The sequence below is a fragment of the Brachyhypopomus gauderio genome, unplaced genomic scaffold, assembly GCF_052324685.1.
Source record: "Brachyhypopomus gauderio isolate BG-103 unplaced genomic scaffold, BGAUD_0.2 sc56, whole genome shotgun sequence".
In the NCBI taxonomy this organism is placed as follows: Eukaryota; Metazoa; Chordata; class Actinopteri; order Gymnotiformes; family Hypopomidae; genus Brachyhypopomus; species Brachyhypopomus gauderio.
In genome coordinates, this window is record NW_027506879.1 from 2402776 (window position 1) to 2430201 (window position 27426).

Consider the following 27426-nt stretch of genomic DNA (forward strand, 5'->3'; position numbering starts at 1 on the left):
TGTCAAGTATAAGAAAAATTATGAGAAGAACTCTAAAATTATTACCTTTGCAATTCTGACTGATCGTATATGAAGGCTATAAATAGGCAACACAATTAACCTTTCACGCGTCATTCAACTCCATGGCTAGCAAACAAAGGAAACTAAATTTTCTGTTGAAGGAACTGAGCCAAATGGTCAAGTCAAGTCAAATTTATTTATATAGCGCTTTTCACAACACACGTTGTCACAAAGCAGCTTTACAATCATATGGGTCCAGATCCCTAATGAGCAAGCCAAAGGCGACAGTGGCGAGGAAAAACTCCCTATAGGGTGGGGATTAGGAAGAAACCTCGGGAGGACCAAGACTCAAAAGGGAACCCATCCTCCATTGGGCGGCCCGTTAACACAAGTCCGTGGTCGCAGGGTGGTTTCAAAGTTCCACAGCAACAGTCCAGGCTCCTGTTCCCCAGCCAAGCAGCACAGTCCCCTCGGTGCAGGCGGTGGGCCTCAGGCGGGCCAGCATCAGCACGACCCCTCGTGGCAACAGCTCATCCAACCCCAGCATCAGTACATCCACCGGCAAGCCAGACCATCCCCCAGGTGCCTGCAGGTGCCTGTATCCAATCGTCTTGGGTGGAGGCATGCAAGAAGATAGAAATACAGACTGAGTGGACATGAATTTAAACCACCATTGATTTAAATGTACATAGCTCACGTGCCAGTGATGAGCATGTGGCTCCGGCAGGCTAATCTATAGCAGCATAACTAAAGGGAGGGGTTCAGAGGTGACCACAGGCATGAGGACTCACTGAGACATTGCTTTACACCCAAATCATTATTAAAACTAGAGTGATCACATGACACAGCTGGATGACAGCATCAACATCTCAGATCACCAGAAATCTCAACGTCTGGGTGCCCCCAAGCCCCTACACCAGGGCTATTCAACGGCCCGTCTACCCGCAGAGAAAAATTTAAACCTGGTTTACTTGACGCGGCGCGAGGGTCCACGCGGCGAAAATGATGTAATCGCTGTGGTTCCGCCCGTGCGCGAGGGCCTCGCGCGCTGTCGATTTGCGGTCGTGCACCTCTCGTATTTTGTAACTTCCGTGCGTCACGCCTCAGCGCAATGAACAAAGTCGTGTTTGCAGGGTTCATACACCTATATAAGGTGGAATTAAAGCACTTGTACGTCACTTTCAAGGGCCATTTCAATATTTCCCAGCACGGTAAACTTAAATAAGTTACATATTTATACATATACTCGAAATGATTCGAAATCATTTGCTTTTAATCACATTATTTAATGGTGGTTTATTTTCAAAACGCCCAATCTTAATGTCTTCACGTTCTCTCATGTTTCGTCCTGGAATTACAAGAGGTGTGACGGGCAGGTGTGAGCAACAAAAAGGAAGCGATCACGCCAAGTCTCAGGGAAAAAGGATGGTTTAATATAAAGTGTGCAAACCTAAAACCCGTGCAATAGATCCAAATTAAGGATATAATGACCAGCGGTCAACTGGTACAAAGACAAGACATATATAGACAGACAAACGACCATCAGGTGGGAACGGATCACGGGCTCCGCCCACCTGAGGGGCGTACACGACGTCACAAAACAACAACAACACAGCCGCTGTGGACAGAGGCGGCCGGTAGGGGGCCGCCTCACCGTGACAGACCCCCCCACCAAGCCGCACTCCCCTCCACTGGGTGTGTTGCACACAGCGGCTGCACAACAACACGAAGGGGCAGGAAGGCAAGGACAGGCAGGGACACACCTCCTGCAGTCCACGAGCTGAAACACAAAACACATAACATTAGTCAGCTCACCTCCCTGGGCGGGACCCTGGACCGACCGGGCCGTTAACAACACAAAACCACGCCCCAGTCGGTCACAGGGCCCTCACGCCCTAACCGGCATTCAGCTGGTAAGCCCCCATGGGTGTGAGGACGAGGGGCTACGGCTCCTCTCTCGTCCCTTGTGTGTGTGTGTGGGTGTGCAGGCTACCTCTCCAAGGCGTGGCTACTTCACCTCCTGGACCTACCTCCTCCCAGAGCTGACCCCTGCCTTCTGCTAGGGGTCACCCCAGCCTCCTGGGGAGCCAACCCCTCCCGGGGCCTCTCATCTCAAGGTGGACTCCTCCACCCAACCCAGGAGCACCAGAGACCGAGGCCCAGAGCACCCCCGACGCGGGCTAGGGAGCAGCCCCAAGGGCCTCCTGGTCACCCCGGGCAGGCGGGAGGATCTCCATCCCCAGCAGGAGCTTTTCAGACCGGAGCCCCATGGTCCCCAAACATCCGGGGGCCCCAGCCCTCTAGGGAGGGGCTCTTCACGACCGGGCTCCGGTCACCCCACAACACAAGGGGGCTCCTGCCAGGTGGAGACCCCCACAAGGTCCAGGAACACCGCCAAGGAGAAGCACCTGCACAAAGAACACAACCTCACACACACACACACACCACACACATATACAAACAAGAAACACAAACGCGCCCTTACCCCATTCAGGGCCTCCCTTGGGAGAGACGCCCTCCGTGCCACACCCCCTGGCACGGGACCACAGCCGGTCCCCCCCCAAACACACATTTAAGGGGAGGAGCATGCGTGGAATTACATGTAACAGTTGACAACACGCTAGGACAAAACACACATGCAACTACTAGACAAACAAAACAGTGTACAAACAGACAGACGGGACCCACACATGCGCGCTCTACATACACATACACAATAGTGACGCGCCGCTCCGAGTCGCAGTCGCTCCCCACATAAAACACAAGACACACGGGGAGCGAGGCGACAGTGACGAGCGGCGACCGCGTCACACATGAAACATTTAACATGAAACAACGAGCACGCACACAGATCCACACGTCCGTCAACATGTACACATTTTTCCCACACAAAACATGAAGAGCGCTCCCAGGGAAGACGTCCTGGTCCTCGCCGCGCCACAAACACAAACACGGCGGAGCTCTTCAAACAAACAAACAAACAACAAAAACGAAGAGTATTTCCAGGGCGAGAGCCCTGTCCCTCGCCGTGCCACAAACAATACAAAAGCACGGCGGATCTCTTCAAACAAACACCACGCAGACAAACACTTACCACGAGACATGACCACGAACGAAGGAGAAAGAAAAAGAGACTCGGCGGCTTCCGAAGGGTGGCTGGTCATTCTGTGACGGGCAGGTGTGAGCAACAAAAAGGAAGCGATCACGCCAAGTCTCAGGGAAAAAGGATGGTTTAAAGTGTGCAAACCTAAAACCCGTGCAATAGATCCAAATTAAGGATATAATGACCAGCGGTCAACTGGTACAAAGACAAGACATATATAGACAGACAAACGACCATCAGGTGGGAACGGATCACGGGCTCCGCCCACCTGAGGGGCGTACACGACGTCACAAAACAACAACAACACAGCCGCTGTGGACAGAGGCGGCCGGTAGGGGGCCGCCTCACCGTGACAAGAGGCTCATATTTGTTAACGTAATACAAGAGAACTGTTCAGCCAGACAGATATTTGTTGTCTGAAACACAAAGCAACATTAAAATTCGTTGTAAATGTTCATTCCCCTGTTGTTGAGGGGTGTTTCTTTATACTACCACATATCGTTTCGGAGAACACTGCATGCGGATTTTGACGAATTATGACGAATTTTAATGTTGCTTTGTGTTTCAGGTTTGAAAAGTACTTTAAAATGCTTGAAATTGTCGTTTTCAATTGATCATTCTCTTGTATTATGTTAATACGAACCTCTTGTAATTCCAGGACGAAACATGAGAGAACGTGAAGACGTTGGGCGTTTTGAAAATAACCACCATTAAATAATGTGATTAAAAGCGAATTATTTCGAATAATTTTGAGTATATGCATAAATATTTAACTTATTTAAGTTTACCGTGCTGGGAAATATTGAACTGGACCTTGAAAGTGACGTACAAGTGCATTAATTTCACCTTTTAAAGGTGTATGAACCCTGCAAACATGACTTTGTTCATTGCGCTGAGGCGCGCGAAGTTACAAAATTCGAGAGGTGCATGACCTCGCGAATCGACAGCGCGCGAGGCCCTCGCGCACGGGCGGAGCCACAGCGATTATGTAATTTTCGCCGCGCGGGCGCTCGCGCCGCGTCAAGTATAATTAACCAGGCTTTACGTTCGTCACCCCCCTCCCCATCAACAAATTTCTGGCCCACAGGTCAGAGCTCTCTGCCAAATCTGGCCCGCAGATTAATATAGTTGAATATCCCTGCCCTACACCTTACAAGGATAATATTAGCTGAAGGCTTGATTAAATAGGCGAGTCTTAAGTCTAGATTTAAATATTGGAACTGTGTCAGAATCTCGGATTGGAGCTGGAAGGCTATTCCATAATTGAGGGGCTTTAAATTTTCAACCAAATGTCTTAAATTTGCGGAGCTAAATTTAGGGAGGAATAATTCCGTCAGCCATGTGTTGGAACTTCGGTGGCAGAAATCGGTAGCCATGCAGTGCACAACCTTCGCTCGCAATTGCTCGCAAGTATTTCGGGCTTAACGAACACCCGTAGGTGTTCTGGCGGGATCGTAATTTCATGCGGGCTGTATGTACGTTAACGTCTGTTCGGAAAGATTTTAATGCAAATGCAAATTTAGCCAGAAATGGTTGGATGATCCTAAATATTCTTGGTGGCTCAGAGCTGTCACAGATACCAGCGAGGCTCGTCAGCAGCAGCCTGCAATATCAACGTTTTGCCCCGCTGCTGTCGCTACTGCAACGGCCAGCAGTACAACAAGAGAACCCATTCAGTCGAGCTCTGCTCAACATCGAATTCACGCTGTATGCGGCTCTACCAATACTTTGAAGGCTGAGGTAATATGGGCGCTAAAACAGTTACGAGTCACCAGGCATTCCAACGAAGGAATTGACTCATTGTTTAAAGCCATGGTCCCTGATTCTGCCTGGTTTATACTTTAGCGAGTGACCGTAGCGCGCGACTCCGCACACCTCGCGGAAAGAAACACCCCTCAAAAACAGGGGAAGGAACATTTATGACGAATTTGAATGTTTCTTTGTGTTTCAGGTTTGAAAAGTGCTGGAATTTAGGCTAAAGTACTTGAAAATGCTTGAAATTGTAACTACTTCGTTTCACAAGATTGGGCGTTTTGAAATAATGTGATAAAAAGCGAATCATTTCGAGTATATGTATAAATATTTAACTTAATCAAGTTTAACAGGGCTCTCGAAGTCTCACGCATTGAGCGTGTGACACACGCATTTGACCGTCTTCACACGCTCACACGCCACACTTCCGATTTCACACGGTGAGAAAAAAAAATCTAGTTTATTTACCTCCGATCCGCCGGGTTTCCATCCAAACCTTTCGAAAAAATAATGCGCAAGAGGACGCCAAACAATAGTGGTTTTACGTCCATCTGTCAGTTACGCATTTTTGCACGTTGAGGTTTTGAAACATTTTTTTCTTTTTCTTTTCTATACATGGAGAAGTTAAATTCAATTTTTGCTCTCTCCAGAACTGTATGCATTTTGTATGCATTTGCCAGCTTTACATCGCGATCATATACAGAACCACTTGACTTGAGGCATAATACGTCATCGTTTATGTGAAAAACCCTTTTCCATCCAGTTTTTCCGAATTTTGGCGATGCGACTTTTCCACCTCCTCCTAGCGTTTTTGCGATATTTGGGGCTTTTTTCGAATTTTGGTCTTTTTCCATCCAGCTTTTTTCATGCGCATTTTCAAAATGCGCAAAAACTCGGTGGATGGAAAACCCTCGTCGCCCTCCACTGGCGATCGATCGCGATATACAACCCCCCCCCCCCCCCCCCCCCCCCGCTCAAAAATTTACGTTCGCCACCCCCCGTCAACAACTCTCACACTTTGACATGAATCCAAAACTTGAGAGCCCTGAGTTTAACGTGCTGGAAAATACTGAAATGGACCTTGAAAGTGATGTCCAAGTGCTTTAATTCCACCTTGTAAAGGTGTATGAACCCTACAAACATGACTTTGTTCATTGCGCTGAAGCGCGGCGCGCGCGAAGTTTTTACAAATTTCGAGAGGTGCACGGCCTCGCGAATCGACAGCGCGCGAGCCCCTCGAGCATGGGCGGAGCCACCGCGATTACGTCATTTTCGCCGCGAGGACCCTCGCGACGCGTCAAGTATAAACCAGTTATAATTATAATTTACTTGCTGAACAAGCCGAAGGGAAAGCAGTAACCCTGATGGCCCAGGTGATCACAAAGTCAAACATCCTTAGAAAGCGTTTCAGAGAAAAAGTAGCAGAACTGAAAGGGGTTGAGCATGAGCTGGAGTGTGAATCAGAAAAACACAACATGGCTTTGTGTGTTTGTGTGTGTGTGTGTGTGTGTGAGCACGTATTGTATTACGCTGTTGTCAGTGTTTGAATTTTGTTTTGTATAAAGTTTCATTGTGTATACTGTACAGTGAAAAAATTGTAATATTTGTGTCTCATATTGTGTCTTGTGCATTCCCATTTGAAGATTTCAAGTAGTTAGATTAAATAATGATTAAATAAAAAGAAAATTATTATTAATAATCAGTTAGTTTTTGTGCTTTATTTTAACGTGTATGATCTTGCGAGTTGGTCTTAATTTTATTTGGAAAACGGTATTAAAAAGTCTTAAAATGTCTTAATTTTCACTTGGTCAAACCTGTAGACACACTATTTCTACTATATGTATAAATATTTAACTTATTTAAGTTTAACGTGCTGGAAAATATTAAACTGGACCTTGAAAGTGACGTACAGGTGCTTTAATTCCACCTTACAAAGGTGTATGAACCCTGCAAACATGACTTTGTTCATTGCGCTGAAGCGCGGCGCGCGCGAAGTTACAAAATTTGAGAAGTGCATGACCTCGCGAATCGACAGAGTGTGAGGCCCTCGCGCACGGGCGGTGCCACTGCGATTACCTAATTTTCGCCTCGCGAATCCTCGCACCGCTTGCGAGCTGTCAAAGCTGTTTCTGACAGCTGACTGGTTTATACTTGACGCGTGTCAAGTATAAACCAGTCAGCTGTCAGAAACAGCTTTGATGTGTGGCTATATTATATACTATATGACCTAACTCAAGGATTGTCTGGTACACAGGTAATTCAAATGACGTGCCCGGGGGGAGGGGGGGGGCACATGAAACTTTCTTGTCCTGGGCCCCAGCAAGACTGTCAACGGGCCTGCTCAGACCTACGGTTATGTTGCCGAGACGTCACCCATTCGCCCCGCTGCGAGGGCTCTAATGCCGGAGCTGAGGGCTCGTTAGCTATGGTTGTGCAAACCGGGCTAGCTATCCTAGCTGCGGTAGCTGCTATGCTAGCTGTGGTAGCTGCGCTAGCTGAGCACCAGGTGGCCGCCCATAACTGTGGGCTGACGAGCACACAGCTCTGTGTGAGTGTTTGTGTTGTGGGAGAGCGTGGGTGAGTAGTTGTCTCTCTCCTCAGAAGCAGTAGTAAGATGGGCGGGTGTTATGGTCATCATACTGATGGTGAAGCCAATAAGGCACTGCGTGACTATCCTAGAATAAAATACATGAAAGAACGGTATGGGTCCGAGAGTCAATTTCAAGTATGGGTTTCAAAGTGTGATTTTCCAGGGGAAGGGAGTTTTAACATGGACCGGGTGGCAGCATTGAAACGAAATTTGATAAGAGAACAATTTAATGGGTTAAAAGTCAACTGGGAAGCATTTGACATGTGGGAGAGGGAGGCAAAAAGGCGGAATATAAGTTAAAATTAAAGACCAAATATGAGATTCAACACGAGTTTCAAAATCTCAAGTCTGTCTAGTGTGTTGCAGATCCAGACCTGGACGGACGTCCCAGGCGACCCCGACCTGTCCCGACAGCCCCACCTCCTCCCTCAGACGATGCAACCCCAAGACCAGCGAAACCTCCTCTTCCTCCTCCTCCTCCGACTCCGAAGCACCCGGTCAGCCCAGTGGAGTCGCACACGAGATCACGTGACGTGCAGGATGTGACAGACGGACCAAGCCGAGAACTGATGGTCTGCGACAGCGAACCGCCCATGCCCCCACCTCCAGAGGAATGGTCGATGGTTCCAGCAACAACCAACGATCAGGTGACGTGCCCTATGGTGGGGGTGGCGGGGCAGGATGAGCCTATGCTGGTTATGAGAACATGGACTTTAACGGACTCACAGAAAATCATAAAGCAATCCGGACACCCCAAGGACGTGGGGGGTTGCAGGTTTGCGGATGAACTGGAGTTGTTTTGCTGTGAGTTCAGACCGACATCACATGAGTTGCGACGTCTTTTGTGCCTGAAGCTGGGAATAGATGTGGCAAAGATCCGGATGGACTGGCCAGCTGAAAATAGATGGCTGACAAAGTGGACACATGCAAAAAACCAGCTGAGGAGGGTGAGTAACCAGAGGACACAGAAGCAAGAAAAAGAAGCGCATCAAACATACCTAGCCATGGTTCAAATTATGACGGGCAATGGAAAAAGTAACGGAAGAAAAGACTGGAAGTGGCAGAAGAAGCATAAACGCGAGAAGCAAGTTTGGCAAAGTCAAGGTGGGGACTGAAGGTCGGAGGGGTCGACTGGTGATGATCCGGAAGGGTAAGACAAACTGTTCCCATGCTTTGCAGTAAATAAATGCTTTCGCTAACACATGCTGATATTATTGATAATGATAGAATGCTTTGCAATGAAGAAATGCTTTGCCTATGCATGAGGATGACACGTAGATAAAGTGTTTAAACCTGGTGGTGAATTTTTGCAAAAATATATATATTTTTCCATGTGATTTGCCATGTGAAGAGACATATCAACACATTTGACCACCATATGCACTCTGTGTGTTGAGAACGCTGATGTTTCCCACAGCAGAGCGAGCTCCTGTCGACAGCAGACGCCTCTGAGCTGTGAGAGCGGGCGGGAGCAGTACACAGGGAGGGGGTATTACTGCAAAAAATTTGGCAGGCCGCCAAATGAATGCTGAGTTATTGTACAAACCTGTCTTCTGTCTTGTCACTAGTTCACAGGTCGGTGAAAGAGGCCTCGCCTAAGCCACGGGAAGGTCTGCAGCACAACCTGAAACCAGGGGACTGGGTGGTCGTGAAGGGTTTTAGGAGGAAGAGCTGGAGAGCACAGAGGCAGAGTGCATGGAGTAGGTTGCATCCCAGCTCCTACAGGGTGAAGGGAGGGTGTTCGGGCACCTCAGGTGAGTGGGAGGAGTGCAGATTGGGCGTGCCTGCACTCCAAGCACAACAGCTGTCAAGAAAGCTGGCAACGATCACCCACCATGAACCCTGTGATCTTGCTCATCCTGTGATGGAGCACAATGCCGTTAACGATTCACATGATAACTTCTCTGACATAATAGAATTATGTTGATTATTAATGATTTTATTCTGTGTACCTTGTTTGTTGTCTCTCCTGAGGAGTTGTGTCTTGCAGGTTGTAGGCGCGATGCTTACACCTAAGGACCTCACGATGACGACAGATGTCAAGGTCACCAATCTGCCATCTGTTGTTGATTCATTTAAATTCTCTGATGTTGATTCAGTTAACTAATCCTTCAAAAAATGATGTGATGATGTAATGTGACTGATCATGCTTAGACTTCCTGTAAGTGATGCTATGATTGAAAGCCCGAAAGGGAGTGATCGGTAGTTGATGTAATTTGTCCATAAAGGACAAAAAGGAGGGAAATGTGGTGGAAATTTTAGTCTTTTCCTCGATGCTTTATTAGTATATGTTAATCATAATAGTCACATGATAGATGTATGAGCTAGAGCTTTTTACCTATAGGCCTATATGTGTGTTAATCATGTAAGTAGGACACTGAAGTCATTCAGTGTCTGGTGAGGCTCAGTAGGCCTTAGAGGAATACTCTCTTTCCTCTGCCACGTCATCGGCCCACTCTGGGTGCCTGATGTTCCTCTTATCCACACTGGAGACACCAGCTGGTCTCCTAGTCTCAACATGGAAGTGGCCACGGCGGCACTCAGTCCATCAGACCATCATGAGGATGCTGAGCATGGATGGGGCATGTGAGGGGAGGGGCCAATATACATCTGTCAAATCAGTGTTAACTATGTCATGTTTACCCAATCATGTTCTGTTAATCACCTCATGTTCACCTCGTGGACACCGTGTGTGCTTATGAACTAAAGTATAAGAGATGAGAGTTACCAGGGGGGAGTGGGCTCTCTGTGGCAGACGCCTTGTGCGTTTGTAACAGGGGTCTCTGGAACTAATCCATACTTGCTTAATTAATATATTTTACTCTATTATCTTACCCAACTGCTTCTGACTTTTATTGTGCTTACCATTTAAGGGTTACAGAATTTCCACCACATCAGTCAAATCAAATGTCCCATGCCGAGTAGTAAATGTTTTCTGTCTATTCTTCAGATCTACTTCCACTTGGCAGTAGCCACTAACCCAACCTTAATCCACACCCTAATCCCAACCTTAATCCACACCCTAATCCCAACCTTAATCCACACCCTAAGATAAGATTTAGGATTTTAGAGCTTATATTTCATTTGCAGAGTAAGGAAACAGGTTTCTTAGAACAATAAAATTGTTTCTTTGCCAGATTGCCAGATAGAAGATTAGAACAGAACACAGATAGCAAGAATAATAAACTAAATAAATATTAAAGGTACTGAACTAAAATGCTCATAAAATGTTAATGGAATTTACAATAATATGTGCAAAACATTTTTGCTAAATTACAGCATGTGAATGGTAAGGGTATTATTTACAGGTATGGACATGTCCATAAGTGTGCAATAAAGCAGTTGTAATGACTGCAGTAAACATATGGGGGTGAACTGGTAACTAATCCCATGAACCGCCGCCAGCACCTTGTTGCACCTGATCTACCAGGTGAACTAGTTCACCACAGCCATTACAGGTGTATACATTTACAATAATATAAATGATAATGTGAAGCCACCTTTAACACAAATAGTCTTCCAACCCTAATCTTGATTTGGCATTATTAATTTGACATATTAGACTTAGTAGTCATGCTGGGTTAAAATGATGTACACTTTCTTATTGTAAAGCTACTTATGTACGCCTACTGGACCTTAGAGACTAACATGCAGTTCACAGATGTAACAAACCACTCCTGTTACGACACTCCTGCTCTGAAGTCAGCTGACTGGAAGTGCTGAATTCTGTACCATGGACATTCAGTCAACCTCTACTGGCCTTTCATGACAGACTTGGTTTTACAGTTTTTTGCTGTTGCTAAGACACAATTTCTGAAACTGTGTCTCTTTTGTCGACACACTTCAACCAAAACTCTTGCCACTCTTGCCAAAACCATATTTTTGCATCTAAACGCTACACACAAATATCAGATGATTCACCTTTCTTATATGTGACTACACACTTATGTGATAAATAGAAAACACTACTACCATGTGTTTTTTAATGTTCAGTGTATAGTCTGTTCCAAAAGTATATCATAGTTCACACATACAGAGGTTTTTATGCACATTCATAAACACCATGAAGTAAAATAGTTACAAGGTTTATTTACTTTTTGCTTGAGCAGTACACATGGAAACAAAAAGGACAAAAATACTGTACAATAGCAGACAAATTTAGGGTGCATCTCGTCTTGTATTTGGGTCTGGCCACAAGATTTCATCAACATCACAGGTGATGTCCTCTTTGGTAAGACAGCGGGGTCAGGGACGTATCCAGCCCTGACATGCACCCTCATCAATGTCCCCACAAGCTTCCTCCATCACCTGCAGAAGTGGTATGTGATGGTGGGGTTGGCGGTCATAAACTTTCCACCTCCATGCCGAAAAAAACTCCTCAATAGGGTTGAGGAAAGGTGAGTATGGTGGGAGGTGAAGCACATCAAACTGTGGATGTTCGGTGAACCATTGTCATACTTGTGTAGCACGGTGGAAACTTACGTTGTCCCAGATGACAACGAACCTGTTCTGTTCTTGTCCATCTCCCTGGTGATGTCGAATGAGTTGTTGTGTAGTGTGTTGAGAAAGGTGATGATGTGGGCAGTGTTGTAAGGACCAAAAGTAGCATGATGATGGACAACACCATTGTGGCAAATGGCTGCACACATTGTGATGTTCCCACCACGCTGCAGGGACACTGACTATGGCACGGTGTCCTATGAGGTTTCTTCCTCTGCGTCTTGTTTTGGCAAGGTTGAAGCTTCATCAATATAAAGGAACTTGTGTTCCACTGCTGCAACATCTAGCTCCATTACTCTCTGAAACCAAACATTACAGTATTACAGTACTGTATTTGACCGAATGAAATGGGCATATACTCAACATTGTGTGGCACAGGACACTGGAGTAAAGTATAAGTAAGAGGATAGCAGAGCGTACTTGCACATATTCATAGTGCAGTTCCTTCACACTGTCAGAGTTGCGTTGAAATGGTTCCCTGTGTAGCTGCTTCATATGCACTTGATGTCTTCTCAGGAGTCGGCCCAGTGCAGATAGGCTCACTGATTGAATGTGGCTGAAAGTGATGTTGTCAGTAATGATGTGCTGTTGTAGTTTTCGTAAAGGGATACTGTTGTTTGATATGACAATGTTCACGATGGCCTCCATGGTCAACCAAAGTGGCCTGGATCTCATCCGTGATGGTTGTTCGTGTTCTTCCTCTTCCTTGTCCTCTTCCTCATCCTCTACCTCTCTGTGAAGTATTAGCCTCCATTGTTGTGCAAACCAAGATTTGCAACTTGTGGCCTCTTTATAGGGATCAAGTTTTGATAACGATTTGTAAAAATTAGCTAGAAGTGTTGTAACGTGTGAGAACTGTGTATGGTATTTTGGTAGGTGAGTGTAGCAGTTGTGTGGCAATGTTTTCTAAAAGAAACACATGGTTTTCAGTTTTGAATGTTGTGTCTTATGTGAAGAACTGTGTTTAAAGTTTTGCAAAAAGTGTGTTTTAGCATTTCTAAATGAGTGTAAGGCAGAGAACGTGCTTAAGGTTTGGCACACCCGGTCAATAGATAGGCTACATGGGTTAGTTGTTTTAGAAATTGTGCTATAAGGACCACTTTTTGTGTCTTAGCAAATGCAAAAAACTGTAACTAAATGTCAGAGGATAGTGACGTGGAAATTCTCCATCAAAACAACCGGAGTCTTTCTGTAAGGATAGTGATGAGCTCAAAGAGTGTCAGTGAAAGTACCACAAACACACAGGTTCTCACGTCACCAAACACTCCAGTTTATTCTTATTTCTTCAGTCCTTAAGTACATTGAGGGATAGAATGATCATGCAGACCTTGTAAAGTAACAGGTGGACTTGCTGTGCATAACTCAATAAATCAACCAATCAAATTTATTTATATAGTGCTTTTTACAACAGTTGTTGTCACAAAGCAGCTTTACAAGTGCCGAGTCCTAGCCCCCAGTAAGCAAGCCAAGGGCGACAGTAGCAAGGAAAAACTCCCTAAGAACATGAGCCATAGCAGCGGAGAATTCTGGGTGGTGAGAGGGTCCAGGGCAGTGTGTTGATCCTCCATCATATCTGGTTAGACAGGGCAGTGTGTTGATCCTCCATCATATCTGGTTAGACAGGGCAGTGTGTTGATCCTCCATCATATCTGGTTAGACAGGGCAGTGTGTTGATCCTCCATCATATCTGGTTAGACAGGGCAGTGTGTTGATCCTCCATCATATCAGGTTAGTCAGGGCAGTGTGTTGATCCTCCATCATATCTGGTTAGACAGGGCAGTGTGTTGATCCTCCATCATATCTGGTTAGTCAGGGCAGTGTGTTGATCCTCCATCATATCTGGTTAGTCAGGGCAGTGTGTTGATCCTTCATCATATCTGGTTAGTCAGGGCAGTGTGTTGATCCTCCATCATATCTGGTTAGACAAGGCAGTGTGTTGATCCTTCATCATATCTGGTTAGTCAGGGCAGTGGGTTGATCCTCCATCATATCTGGTTAGTCAGGGCAGTGGGTTGATCCTTCATCATAGCTGGTTAGACAGGGCAGTGTGTTGATCCTCCATCATATCTGGTTAGACAGGAGGTGGATTGATCCTCCATCATAGCTGGTTAGACAGGAGGTGGATTGATCCTCTATCATAGCTGGTTAGACAGGAGGTGGATTGATCCTTCATCATAGCTGGTTAGACAGGAGGTGGATTGATCCTCCATCATAGCTGGTTAGACAGGAGGTGGATTGATCCTTCATCATAGCTGGTTAGACAGGAGGTGGATTGATCCTCCTTCATAGCTGGTTAGACAGGGCAGTGGATTGATCCTCCATCATAGCTGGTTAGACAGGGCAGTGGGTTGATCCTTCATCATAGCTGGTTAGACAGGAGGTGGATTGAACCTCCTTCATAGCTGGTTAGACAGGGCAGTGTGTTGATCCTCCATCATAGCTGGTTAGACAGGGCAGTGTGTTGATCCTCTATCATATCTGGTTAGACAGGAGGTGGATTGATCCTTCATCATATCTGGTTAGACAAGAGGTGGCTGGCCCTGGGTGGATCTCTGGAAAGGCTCGACTCGGGGAGACAGGCAGCCATTTGGAGAAAGAAAAGAAGGAAAATTAGCTCTGCATGGGATCATATGTGGGACAGAGAAAATGAAAAAAATTTCTGGACTATTGTTCAATACAGTAAATACAGTATTACACTGCACTATCCCTCCCACCTTTGAAGCTACTTCTGAAACATGCGATAATTTTGTGAGTTTTTTTTGTCACTAACAGGCTCTTCAGCCTATGATCCCTCTATTTCACTTGCACCCCCTACTTATTTAAGTCAGTTTGAGCATGTATCACTGTTGGATCTGACTGAGCTAATTTTGCACATGAAACTACTTGCTGCCTGGATGTGTTTCCCACATCACTCCTCAAAGATGTTCTGTCATATATTGTTCCAAGTTTTCAGATAATAATAAATAGCAGTGGAGTTGTCCCTTCCTCTTTTAAATTGTAACGTACTGCGCGATGCAGAGCAGGGAGGCGGACACAAACGCTGAGGAGAGCGAGATTTATTCAAGGGAATTCCAAAGACGTCATTATAACAGGCATGGGTCATAACGGGAGGGCAATCAGGACATGTAATATAAACAGGAATGGTAACACAAAGAACAAAACAAGGCAGGGGAACAAAGACTAGGCTGGACGTACTCACAACAATGACAAAACAGAAACAGCAAACTCCACAAGGGCATTAAGGAACGATAGAACAAAACAACCGATACAGACATGGGAGACACAGGGACTAATATACATGGAAGTAAACTAGGAACAGGTGATAACAATGATGACAAGGGCGTGGCAGACAATGACAGTACATTCAGTCCATGCCCACATGTGGGCAGCACAGTCACCGGGGAAACAGGCAGGGCCGGCAGACGGGCAGCGGGTACAGGAACAGACGACGACCCCCTCCGGGTCGCGGGAACAGGAGGCGTGGTTGACCCCTTTCGGGTGGCGCGAACAGGCCACTGAGGCGAGGATATGCGCTCGGGGGGCGGGACCAGTGGCGTTTATACGCTCCTCTAACCAGTGGCGTTTATATGTTCCTCTAATCAGTGGTGTTTATACGCTCTTCTAATCAGTGGCGTTTATACGCTCCTCTAACCAGTGGCGTTTATACGCTCCTCTAACCAGTGGCGTTTATACGCTCCTCTAACCAGTGGTGTTTATACGCTCCTCTAACCAGTGGCGTTTATATGTTCCTCTAATCAGTGGTGTTTATACGCTCTTCTAACCAGTGGCGTTTATACGCTCCTCTAACCAGTGGCGTTTATACGTTCCTCTAACCAGTGGCGTTTATACGCTCCTCTAACCAGTGGTGTTTAGACGCTCCTCTAACCAGTGGCGTTTATACGCTCCTCTAACCAGTGGTGTTTAGACGCTCCTCTAACCAGTGGCGTTTAGACGCTCCTCTAACCAGTGGCGTGTAGACGCTCTTCTAACCAGTGGCGTTTAGACGCTCCTCTAACCAGTGGAGTATAGACGCTCCTCTAACCAGTGGCGTTTATACGCTCCTCTAACCAGTGGCGTTTAGACGCTCCTCTAACCAGTGGCGTTTAGACGCTCCTCTAACCAGTGGTGTTTAGACGCTCCTCTAACCAGTGGCGTGTAGACGCTCCTCTAACCAGTGGCGTTTATACGCTCCTCTAACCAGTGGCGTTTAGACGCTCCTCTAACCAGTGGCGTTTAGACGCTCCTCTAACCAGTGGCGTTTAGACGCTCCTCTAACCAGTGGCGTTTAGACGCTCCTCTAACCAGTGGCGTTTAGACGCTCCTCTAACCAGTGGCGTTTATACGCTCCTCTAACCAGTGGCGTTTAGACGCTCCTCTAACCAGTGGCGTTTAGACGCTCCTCTAACCAGTGGCGTTTATACGCTCCTCTAACCAGTGGCGTTTATACGCTCCTCTAACCAGTGGTGTTTAGGCGCTCCTCTAACCAGTGGCGTGTAGACGCTCCTCTAACCAGTGGCGTGTAGACGCTCCTCTAACCAGTGGCGTTTATACGCTCCTCTAACGAGTGGCGTTTAGACGCTCCTCTAACCAGTGGCGTTTATACGCTCCTCTAACTAGTGGAGTATAGACGCTCCTCTAACCAGTGGCGTTTATATGCTCCTCTAACCAGTGGTGTTTAGACGCTCCTCTAACCAGTGGCGTTTAGACGCTCCTCTAACCAGTGGCGTTTAGACGCTCCTCTAACCAGTGGTGTTTATACGCTCCTCTAACCAGTGGTGTTTATACGCTCCTCTAACCAGTGGCGTTTAGACACTCCTCTAACCAGTGGCGTTTATACGCTCCTCTAACCAGTGGCGTGTAGACGCTCCTCTAACCAGTGGCGTGTAGACGCTCCTCTAACCAGTGGTGTTTATACGCTCCTCTAACCAGTGGTGTTTATACGCTCCTCTAACCAGTAGTGTTTATACGCTCCTCTAACCAGTGGCGTTTAGACGCTCCTCTAACCAGTGGTGTGTAGACGCTCTTCTAACCGTGTTTAGACACTGGTCTAACCAGTGTCTCTAACCAGTAATACAGTTTTAAATAGGAATCTTGGATTGTTTTTGATTTCCTATTAGATTCAAGGATTCAAGGTGCCTTTATTGTCATTCACATCACATGTGGTACATGAGGTGAAATGAAATTTACAACCCAGAGTCCCAGTTTTTAGCCCAATAGCATCATTATAATTAAAAAAATAGAGTAGAAAGAAATAAATAAAATAAAAATAAAATAGAATAAGTAGTGTAAAAATAAATAAATCTGTAACAAATAAATAAATCTGAGTAGTGAGATTTAGAGACCATAGGTATGAAGATTTTGCTATATGGAGGGCATGCTTATAGTCAATTGTTTTTCGATGACACTCTATACTTCAAATTTAGAATTTTGCCATTTATGTTCTAGGATTCACATGTCTCCTTTGAGACTACGCATGTGCCCATTGTACCAAGGCGCTATTCTTCTCTCACTAACTCGCTCGATTGTTTTTTGTCAGATTTGGTAAAGAATCATTGAACACAGGTATGGCAGAAGATATCATAGGTCATTTATTTTGATAACGGAGCGGCCATATGAATACCATTATATGTTATGAGCAGGGGTGGAAAGTAACTAATTACATTTACTCACATTACTGTAATTGAGTACTTTTTATGAGTAATTTGTAATTTTCTGAGTAGTTTTTGAAATATGTCATTTTTACTTTTACTTGAGTACATTTTGACCCAAGTAGTTTTACTTCACTACATTTGAACGCCCTCACATTACTGAGTAAAAAAAATATTGATGGTGAAAAATTAAATGCGGGCACAAATTTAAACTTCTGAGTCCCAGAACTGAAGGCCAATTGCGTGGCATTGCCTTGCATGCGCCCTTTCCATTGTCTCATAATCAGGTCGTAATCTGGTGCACTTTTTTCCAAAAAAAAGAATCAGGTTCTGTGGGATCCTGTTGTAGGGGTTTTAGTTATGAGATATAACTAACCTACCTGCTTGTGTGTGTAGGGGTTAGAGTTATGAGATATAACTAACCTACCTGCTTGTGTGTGTAGGGGTTATAGTTATGAGATATAACTAACCTACCTGCTTGTGTGTGTAGGGGTTAGAGTTATGAGATATAACTAACCTACCTGCTTGTGTGTGTAGGGGTTATAGTTATGAGATATAACTAACCTACCTGCTTGTGTGTGTAGGGGTTATAGTTATATGTTGTAGTTATAGTTGGTAAGAATCTAAAAGAACTCACTTCCCAAATGTATCAGTACAGGTTATACAACATACCTACCAACTTTATAAAGTACCTTGCTATAAACAATAGCTGCTTTGTCAGAGGTTTATCATAAACATGCGCAGCAGATGGGATACTTTAGAGGGAATTGGTATTAGCATTGATTTACCTTTTAACTGATACTAATAATGAGCCCATCTGGCCCAGTACAGCTATAATCAAGGAAGACCGTGGCTACACAATTAACCAGATTTATTCAATAACCAACAAAATATAAAACAATAACATAACCACACTAGATTAAAGTAACAATAATACCTAATGGAAACAGATACCAACCGGTGCAGACTGCCTCACGGAGAAGAACCCAGAAGAGGATGAGAGAGAGAGAGCCAAGAGCCAAGAGCAAGAGCACAGATGAAAGAAGAGCCAGAGAGAAGAGAAAAGAGAAGAGAAGAGCCCCCTGCACCCACAAACTTCTCCTTTTATATCCCCCCAGCATCTCAAAGGGACAGCAGTCACAAAAACCAGGTTAACCAATGGGAATCATGTTGCTGGTAAAGACAACAGAGTACATTTGCATACAGAGTGCATTCCATACAGGACTGCAACTTTTGGGGTGAAGTCTACAAACCTTCTCAGGGAGTGATGGAACTCTTACCCTGTTAGCATAATCTCTCCCAGCACACAACAAGCTGCAAAATGAGACTAAACATGCCACAAACACACTGATATAACTAAAATACAAATGGTCAGTTTGATCTCATTTCTATGGGAACCTCTTCAGGTAACCCAACATTTGTTGCCCCCCATGGTTTTATGGAGGAACACCAGATCCTGCATCCCCCACAGGAACACATCTGGGCACTCCTACACTGTGGACATTTTATTGTGAAAAGTGGAATCCTGTGGGCACTGTATTTTGAATAGTTGGATCCTGTGAGCGTTTTAAATAGTGGAATCCTGTGCGCATTTTGTTTTATTTTGAGATGTGGGATCCTGTGGTCATTTTATATTTTATTTTGAGTTGTGGCAACCTGTGGGCATTTTATTGTGAATAGTGGGATCCGGTGGACACTGTATTGTGAATAGTTGGATCCTGTGAGTACTTACTTTTAAATTGTGGGATCCTATGAGCATTTTTTAATTTTTGATGTGGGATCCTGTGGGCATTTTATTGTGAGTAGTGTTGCATTTTAGTTTGATTTGTGGCATCTTGTGGGCACTTAATTTTGTGTGCATTTTGTTTTTTGAATAATTTGTAATTTAAATTTTTACATTTCTTTATTCTTATCATAGTGTTGTGCGTTGGACAATATGACTGAAATTTGTTTGCACTTTATGGTACAGGTTGTGACTGTCCTTGTGCTGTGAGGAAGTATGTTCCTGAGCCCAGCTGATCTTTTTGCAAGTGTGGATGTGCACTTAAATACGCTTTGAAATCGATTAAAACAGCTTGTGCTGAATTTGGTTCATGATTCATCCATGCATTAAATAACTGAAAGTAACTAAGTAACTTTTACTCAAATTACATTTTAAATGAAGTAATTTTGTACTTTTACTCGAGTAAATTTTGAGATGGGTAATTTTACTTTTACTCTGAGTAGATTTTAGGCAAAGTAATGATACTTTTACTCAATTACAAATTTTCAGTACTCTTTCCACCTCTGGTTATGAGGCAGTGGTCAGAAATGGCCTCACTTTGAGGAAGTACTGCTAAACTGGATATGTTAAGACTAAACGTTAAGACCAAGTCTAAATTATGACTACAATCATGTGTAGGACCCATCATATTCTAAGTGATACCCATTGAATCAAGAATTTCTTGAAAGTTTTTTTCTAAAAGAAAATATAGTGGCAACATCACCGCCGCGACCATTTGCACAGGGGTTATGAACATGTCTATAGTAACTCTATGCTACTAACACACTCTAACACATGAGCTCTTTGGCATACTGGCTTTTTCATATTATTTGGCTTTCTGTGATTTCCATGTATTCTCCAAAGAAATGATCAAACTGTAAGTAAAATATTTTCTTTTACTGAACATGAACAATATTGTAGACACATCCAGTGTGTCTATGGAACTGGGAACCCCAGCCTGGTCTTTTGTTTGAAGAGGATCTTTTACTGTAACAGAATGCCATTAGTCAGTCAGTTGACACTGATGTCTGTTAATACCATCATAAGTACAAAGCACTGAAGGCAAACAGTTACCATTAGGTAGAACCAAGCTCTTTCTAAGAGGTCAAAGCAAGATCAAAACAAATTGCATACTGAATTCTGATTGGTGTGATGCTTTGGACTTTTATTTTGACATATTTTTACTCATACAAGCCAAAAACATGTTGTCCAAAATCGAAACACTTGAGTAAAGATGCAAACACTCACACACAAAACTCCAAAATACTTAAAGTGCAGTAAAAATTACATTTACATTGTGCTACAATCCACCACCACACACCAAAATAATATAATAATAATAATAATAATAATAACAATCTTTATTTGTATAGCACCTTTCATACATACATGTAACTCAAGGTGCTTTACAGTATAAATAAATGTGAGGCAGTTCCAGTCAAATGGATGTAACCTGGACAGGGAGGCAGGCTGGGTGTAGACAACACTGGGGAAGCCTCTAGATAGAGGAGAGCGGACCATCAGTGGAATACGCATGTAAATTTTCACTTAGACTAGAATTCATTACTTCATTTTACTTCTGGTCAAAATATCATCTTGCACAGGCATTTCACTCATATGTAAGTGTCTTGCTTTCTAATTTGCTTTATACATACAGGTATAGAAGCAATTATAATATTTATATGCTGGAGGAACAGCAGTAAGAGATATTGGTTTGGCTCATTTAAGTGTGCTGTACTGTGCACTTCACTGCACTTTAATACTGTGGGAGTGCTGCCTTATGTTCAGTGTGGTTCACCAGAAGAAGTTGTGATGTTCAGGATGAGAGGAGGCAGCACAAGTTATTGCACTGATGTAAGTGACCCTACCACCCTCTAGAGAACACAATTTAAAACACTGTACAAATAGCCCAGACATTTCTGTCTCTAATATTCATTATTATGGCATCGAACAACTGTAAAGTCCCTGTGCTGAACCAATGCACTTATGTAACGCAAACTCACCTTTGAACTGGAACGTGTGCATTATGGTTATAAATGTTAATCCTAGAAAGGTTTAAACAACAAACACAAACAACCACAATTCTACAAAGCCACCCTGGACATGCAGGTATCCTTCCCCAGTGTGTCAAGTTCCCATCATCAGCGACTACACCTGCACCAGCTAATTACGTCAGAACATGGCATGAGGTGGAGCAGACAGATCAGACCAGATACTGATCAAACACACAGAAGGGCAGATCTCCAATCCTTGGTGACAACTAGTATTTTGCTGAACACATCTAAAGAAAGCTGCACACACATAAAAGGTGTGACATCAGAATTTCATCACTGTTAGTTTTTAAAATTTAATTTTACTTTAAATTAAGTTGGTAGAGATTAAAGTTTACCATTTGTATGATCTCAACAGCTGTATTTGTTCTGATATTTGACATTATTTTGTTAATAATTTTAATTAACAAATTGTTAATTACTTTATTATTTTATTTGTGTTACTAAAATTATTGGACTTATGGCAGTAATTTGCTAAAGGTGTGTGCATATTCCAAATTACAAACGTTACAGGTCAGACAAAATATAGCTAGTTCTACCTTTAGTTCGACTATGTTAAAGTCCTTTAATTCCTTCAGTTGTCCGTTACTGTAAATCAGTTACCAAATTCTGCGTGAACGACAGTGTTTAATATTAACTAAGCTAGCCTTGAACAGCTGCAAGATCATATTGAGTAAACGATGAATTCGTCTTGATAAGGCTCTAAACTTACGTAAACTTAGCTTTACGGATATTTTGCACAGGCTTCAATACTCTGATGATCATTTAACAGAGCTAATGTTAATAAACTTGCTAACTGCTCTTGTTAAAAGCATACGAAATAAAATGAGCGCGCTTCCGTTCATTTGGAAGTGTCTGGTCTACCCTAGGTGGTGGAAAGGCGTTGACATTATCTGAGTGAAAAACGCCCCCACGGTTGTAAAAGGCGCAGTTGTTCTGCACGGACTCGTTACTCGCTCCGTCTGATCCAGAGACCGTCTTATCACACACGTGGTGCAGCACTTTTAGTTTTCCATAAGCAACCTTGGAGTATTGAGCTTGTCATTATGGAAGAAATAAACAAAACATATCAAGATGATTTGATTCTCTTCGTGAATGGCAAAAAGGTAAATTTCTGCTTAAGGGGAATTTTAGTGTCTTTTTTATAATACCCGAAATTTAAGATTTAAATATTAGGATAATATTGGCGATCATCAACAGCTTATTTCTTTCATGATTTTTTGCAGATCGTAGAAAAAAACGCAGAGCCCGAACTGCCGCTGCTGACCTACCTAAGGAAGAAGCGTATCCACCGAGCTTTAACCAGCCAAGCACGTTACGCCTCATAATAACCTGCTGACGGTCTCCATAATATTCAACACAATACGTACTGTAATATACGATATGACGTGATTGTTCTTTGCTAGTTTCTTGTAGTATAAATTTATTGTAATATGTACATGTACGTTTAATGTACTTGGACTTGAAACATTACTGCCATCAACCCAGTTGATTGTCTAAACCCAAATTCCCCTTTGTTTGAATTGGAACCTAATGTTTCCATAGACGGGACCACAGAAACTGGCCCCCAGTGTTAAATATGAGTGTGTTTAATGAGCATGGTCTGTAAGATACCATAGGTTTCTTACAGAAACCTTAAAAACCTCAGGTTTTCCTTAATGACAGTATCAGTGTGTTTAACAGGAGCTAAACTGGGCTGTGCCGAGGGTGGATGTGGTGCCTGCACTGTGATGGTGTCCAAGTTCGACTCTGATCGGAAAATCATTGTGTATCTGGTTTCAACACAACCTGACTGAGCACCGACAGGCTTGATGGACGTGGGCCATGGTTTACAATGTAGTGTTTTATTTTGCAGTGTTTGCAAAACAGAATCATTGTTTGCAAAAATAGAATCATAATTAGAAAAATCAACTCTGTGAATGACATTTAGTAACTTGTGTGAGTAGGACCTAATCAGACAACTGCTCGGATGTTGTTCCTGGAATATACACAAAACTGAACAGTGTAGCATGGAGAGTTTTCATGTTATTTCTGTTGTGATGTCCTTAATGATTCTGTCTCAGTCACAAGGCTCTCAATGCTTGTCTGGCACCTGTATGCTCTCTGCATCTCTGTGCCGTCACTACAGTGGAAGGCATCGGCAGCGTGGCCCGAAAGCTCCATCCTGTGCAGGTATTTCCACTTTGCAGGTCTTTTTCCACAAATCTTCATTGTATGTACATGCATACTGCTTGCACTGTATTATTCTTACATTTGCACATATTTTGAATAATCAGCACCTTTCAAGATATCTGTGGCATTTCTCATATAAGATATATTGTGCAGGAGCGGATCGCTAAGGCACATGGATCACAGTGTGGGTTCTGTACTCCAGGAATTGTCATGTCCATGTATGCCCTGCTGAGGAACAACGCACAACCTACGATGCGGGACATTGAGGAGGCCTTCCAGGGTATGAGGAGACCCATGACACAACTGTTTTCCTTATTGTGGCATGAATGCACCAAAGCATTTTTAATGGTGGTCCTTCAGGTAATCTGTGTCGCTGCACGGGATACAGACCCATATTGGAGGGCTACAAGACCTTCACAAAGGTAATATAGCCACGGGCCTGAAGGCCAGTGTTCCGGCCTCCTTGAGTGAATTTAACAAATGCTCTGTGTTAAGAGAATGGGAAAGGTTTATGTCATGGGTTAAAGCAAGAAATTTTCATTTGACTGAAAATTTTTCAAGACAAAAGACAATGCCAGTAATTATCATGGCCTGGCAGTTAGGGAACTGGTCTTGTGACTGGAGGGTCGTGGGTTCGATTCCCAGACATAAGGCCATGAATGAGATGCCCCTGAGCAAGACCCTTAACCCTCAATTGCTCACTTTTATAAAAATGAGATAAAAATGTAAGTCGCTCTGGATAAGGGCGTCTGCCAAGTGCCATAAATGTAAATGTAAATTACTGACAATGTGGTGTAGTTGGGACAAGGCCTCTTGCCTAATTCTACACAATAAACACATTTATAAAGTATATTTATCTAAACAGCCTGTGTAAGGACAGAAGAGAGAATCTATGAAGCAACAAAATGCAACACCTGAGCAATAAATGTACATAAATGTTTATCGGACCCTCGATTATATACATATATACATCCAGCGCTGATGAGCACCAGTGAGATCATATTTCGGAGTGACGGAGAACTTTAACCCATGGTTTATGTAGAGTAAAAGTGTGAAGAGGGTTTATAAAGCCTATGGTGTATAAATACTTAAATATCCCGTTTCTACTTCACGGACTTTTGGTTACGCGGGTGGTTCTGGAATCTGCCGCGATAAATGAAGGATTACTGTAGCTACTTCATTTTTTATGTCTAAATAGATTTAGATATCATAAAATATAGTAAATAAATAATATAATATATAGATTTATGTAGGTTTTCAAAAATGTAGAGATATTTACATCAGTTTCATCAGGTTTTACACATTTATATGAATTAAGTCAGACTTGGCACATGAGAAGGTAGTAGATGCAACAACCCGTGGAAGAAAATTTGAACTGCTGATCTTCCATTTTCTATCAGCAGCAGAAAGGGTGCTGTCTCCGCGGAGAGGCTGGAGTCTGCCATGTGATCTCTGTACAGAAAGAAGAGACACAGAGTGTAAGCAGAACTGAAACACTGCCCAACTTTTCAGTTATCATGCCTTAATAATCAAGGCATCCATTTTCTGTGTCATCGCAGGTGCTTGGCAAACTGGTTCTTGCTATGTTGGCCACATTGCTGTAGAGCACTGTAGTACACAACCCTTACTTGTGACCCACGTAGCACAGACCTGTCTGTAATGTGTTTACTTACTTTGTCCTCTGTTCCTTTACAGTTTTTTTTAATCAGTTTTACATATAAATTCTGTTTTTTAGGGGGATTCAACTAATTCAGTTCAACAACTATTTAATCCTTCAGAATTTATGCCATTGGACCCAACACAAGAGATTATTTTCCCCCCTGAACTGATGGTACATTCTCATCTCAATCCGCATCAGTTTAGTTCAGCTATAGGCCTATTCATTGTTTTTGTTGTTTAAATATTAAACAAACTGGAGAAACATGTTGATCATTTTTTTACTGCATGTCTACAAACAGCCAACTGTACTTAAGCTGTGATGATGTTGTGTAGAGTCTCAGTAAACAGCCGGTAAGGGAGTTGCGGTTCATTGGGGAGCGAGTACAGTGGATTCAGCCCAGCTCACTGGCCAATCTCCTGCAGCTAAAGGCGGAGAATCCAGCAGCCAAGCTGGTGGTTGGGAACACTGAAGTGGGTAAGGCTCTCACCAAAAAGGGCAGTGTCCTAAAATTATACAAAGAATTATGTCCAGCAATGGTAAATCAATTGAGGAATATGAACAGATTTGACTAAATATCAAATGAGAACCAGGCCCTGGAATGAATGCAACACTTTCTTGTCCTTTTTCTTGTAAGGCATAGAGATGAAATTTAAGAACCTACTTTACCCAGTGATCTTGGCACCAGCCTACATACCGGAACTCAACAGCATCCAGTACACTGAAAATGGTAATTATGTGTGTAACGCGGTGGGTATAGTGACTTAACCACCGCGATAATAAACTGAGAGACGGACCCAAGTGCCGGCTCGGTCTGGCACAATAAGCCGTGATGCAAGTAGTGAGTGCGAGATTAAAACACCGCACGCACGCACACACAATGACGTGGAAAACTCAACGCGCAAAATGAAACTAAACCGTGAACACTCGGTAAAAAGTAGAAACAAATACGATGCGGAAGACTCAACGCGTGAACTGAAACTCAACCGTAGACACTCGGGAGAAAACAAAAACGATGCAGAAAACTCAACGCATGAAAAGCAAAACTCACCCGTAGCGAGAAGGAGAAAAATAACAAAGGCAACTAAAAAGACGCTTAAACTTGTCGCGTAAAAACGAAAGCAAGAACACCAGGGGAAGAATCTGGCTACAGGCAAAAACACCGCAACAAAACAAAACCTCCCCAAAATAAATGAATAACAGATGGAGGAAAACTTGAGGCCAGGTAGCGGTGCAGGAGATAGTAAAGTGACAGGAGATACAAGAGCGAGGAAGGTGACGAGACACCTCACAACACAACGGCAGAGAAGCAATGATCCGTCTCCACAAGCTTCCTTAAGAAGCCATGGCAAAAGGTGAGACGGATCATTACTGATTGTGTTGATTCAGTCTAGGACTGACTCAGGTGCCCCTTGTGGAGGTAGAAGGTGTAGCATCCGAGCCAGCCCTGACAATATGTCTGGGTCCCACTGCGTTCATGAAGTAATCCCATGCTAGCAATACTTCCCCTGATAAAGGCACACTGTAAGGAACCAAACCAAAACATCTGTGTTCAATTCCACCTTGAGTTTGTCCATGTGCTCCGGCATTAACAGAATCCATCTTATACAGTACATTCTTATTTTATGCATTTTTGTACTTGTATTCTGGTAATACTCCACTGTAAAACTGTGTTGTAGTGAACAGGCATCCACAGTACAGTGAGTTTCCTGTGCACCTCAGGTATTGTGTTTGGAGCGTGTGTCACACTGACTCTGCTGGGGGATGTGTTGCACACAGCGGTGGACGAGCTGCCCAGCTACCAGACCGAAGTCTTTCAGGCGGTTCTACAACAGCTTCGCTGGTTTGCAGGACAACAAATCCGAAACGTGGCAGTACGTTTTGTCTCTGCTTAGTGCTCAGATCTTAACTCCAGTACACAATGATCTTATGCTCAGATCTTAACTGCAGTACACAGTGATCTTATGCTCAGATCTTAACTCCAGTACACAGTGATCTTATGCTCAGATCTTAACTCCAGTACACAGTGATCTTATGCTCAGATCTTAACTGCAGTACACAGTGATCTTATGCTCAGATCTTAACTCCAGTACACAGTGATCTTATGCTCAGATCTTAACTCCAGTACACAGTGATCTTATGCTCAGATCTTAACTCCAGTACACAGTGATCTTATGCTCAGATCTTAACT

General features: G+C 43.7%; 1 protein-coding gene across 3 annotated transcripts in view; it reads left to right on the forward strand.

Moving 5' to 3' along the window:
* The first annotated feature begins 22328 nt into the window (after nucleotides 1–22328).
* xdh (xanthine dehydrogenase) overlaps nucleotides 22329–27426 on the forward strand; it is an 81231-nt gene continuing 76133 nt past the window's right edge. The window contains exons 1-11 of one of the 3 annotated variants that reach the window (XM_076987826.1): nucleotides 22329–22512; nucleotides 22633–22690; nucleotides 23078–23174; nucleotides 23470–23578; nucleotides 23732–23858; nucleotides 23939–24000; nucleotides 24982–25056; nucleotides 25314–25409; nucleotides 25571–25712; nucleotides 25873–25965; nucleotides 26958–27109. In XM_076987826.1, the coding sequence (XP_076843941.1) occupies nucleotides 22453–22512; nucleotides 22633–22690; nucleotides 23078–23174; nucleotides 23470–23578; nucleotides 23732–23858; nucleotides 23939–24000; nucleotides 24982–25056; nucleotides 25314–25409; nucleotides 25571–25712; nucleotides 25873–25965; nucleotides 26958–27109 (1071 nt within the window). In that variant the 5' untranslated portion in view covers nucleotides 22329–22452. Of the gene's footprint in view, nucleotides 22513–22632; nucleotides 22691–23077; nucleotides 23243–23469; nucleotides 23579–23731; nucleotides 23859–23938; nucleotides 24001–24978; nucleotides 25057–25313; nucleotides 25410–25570; nucleotides 25713–25872; nucleotides 25966–26957; nucleotides 27110–27426 lie in introns of those variants that run through there. The other 2 variants (XM_076987825.1, XM_076987827.1) reach the window with 2 other exon arrangements.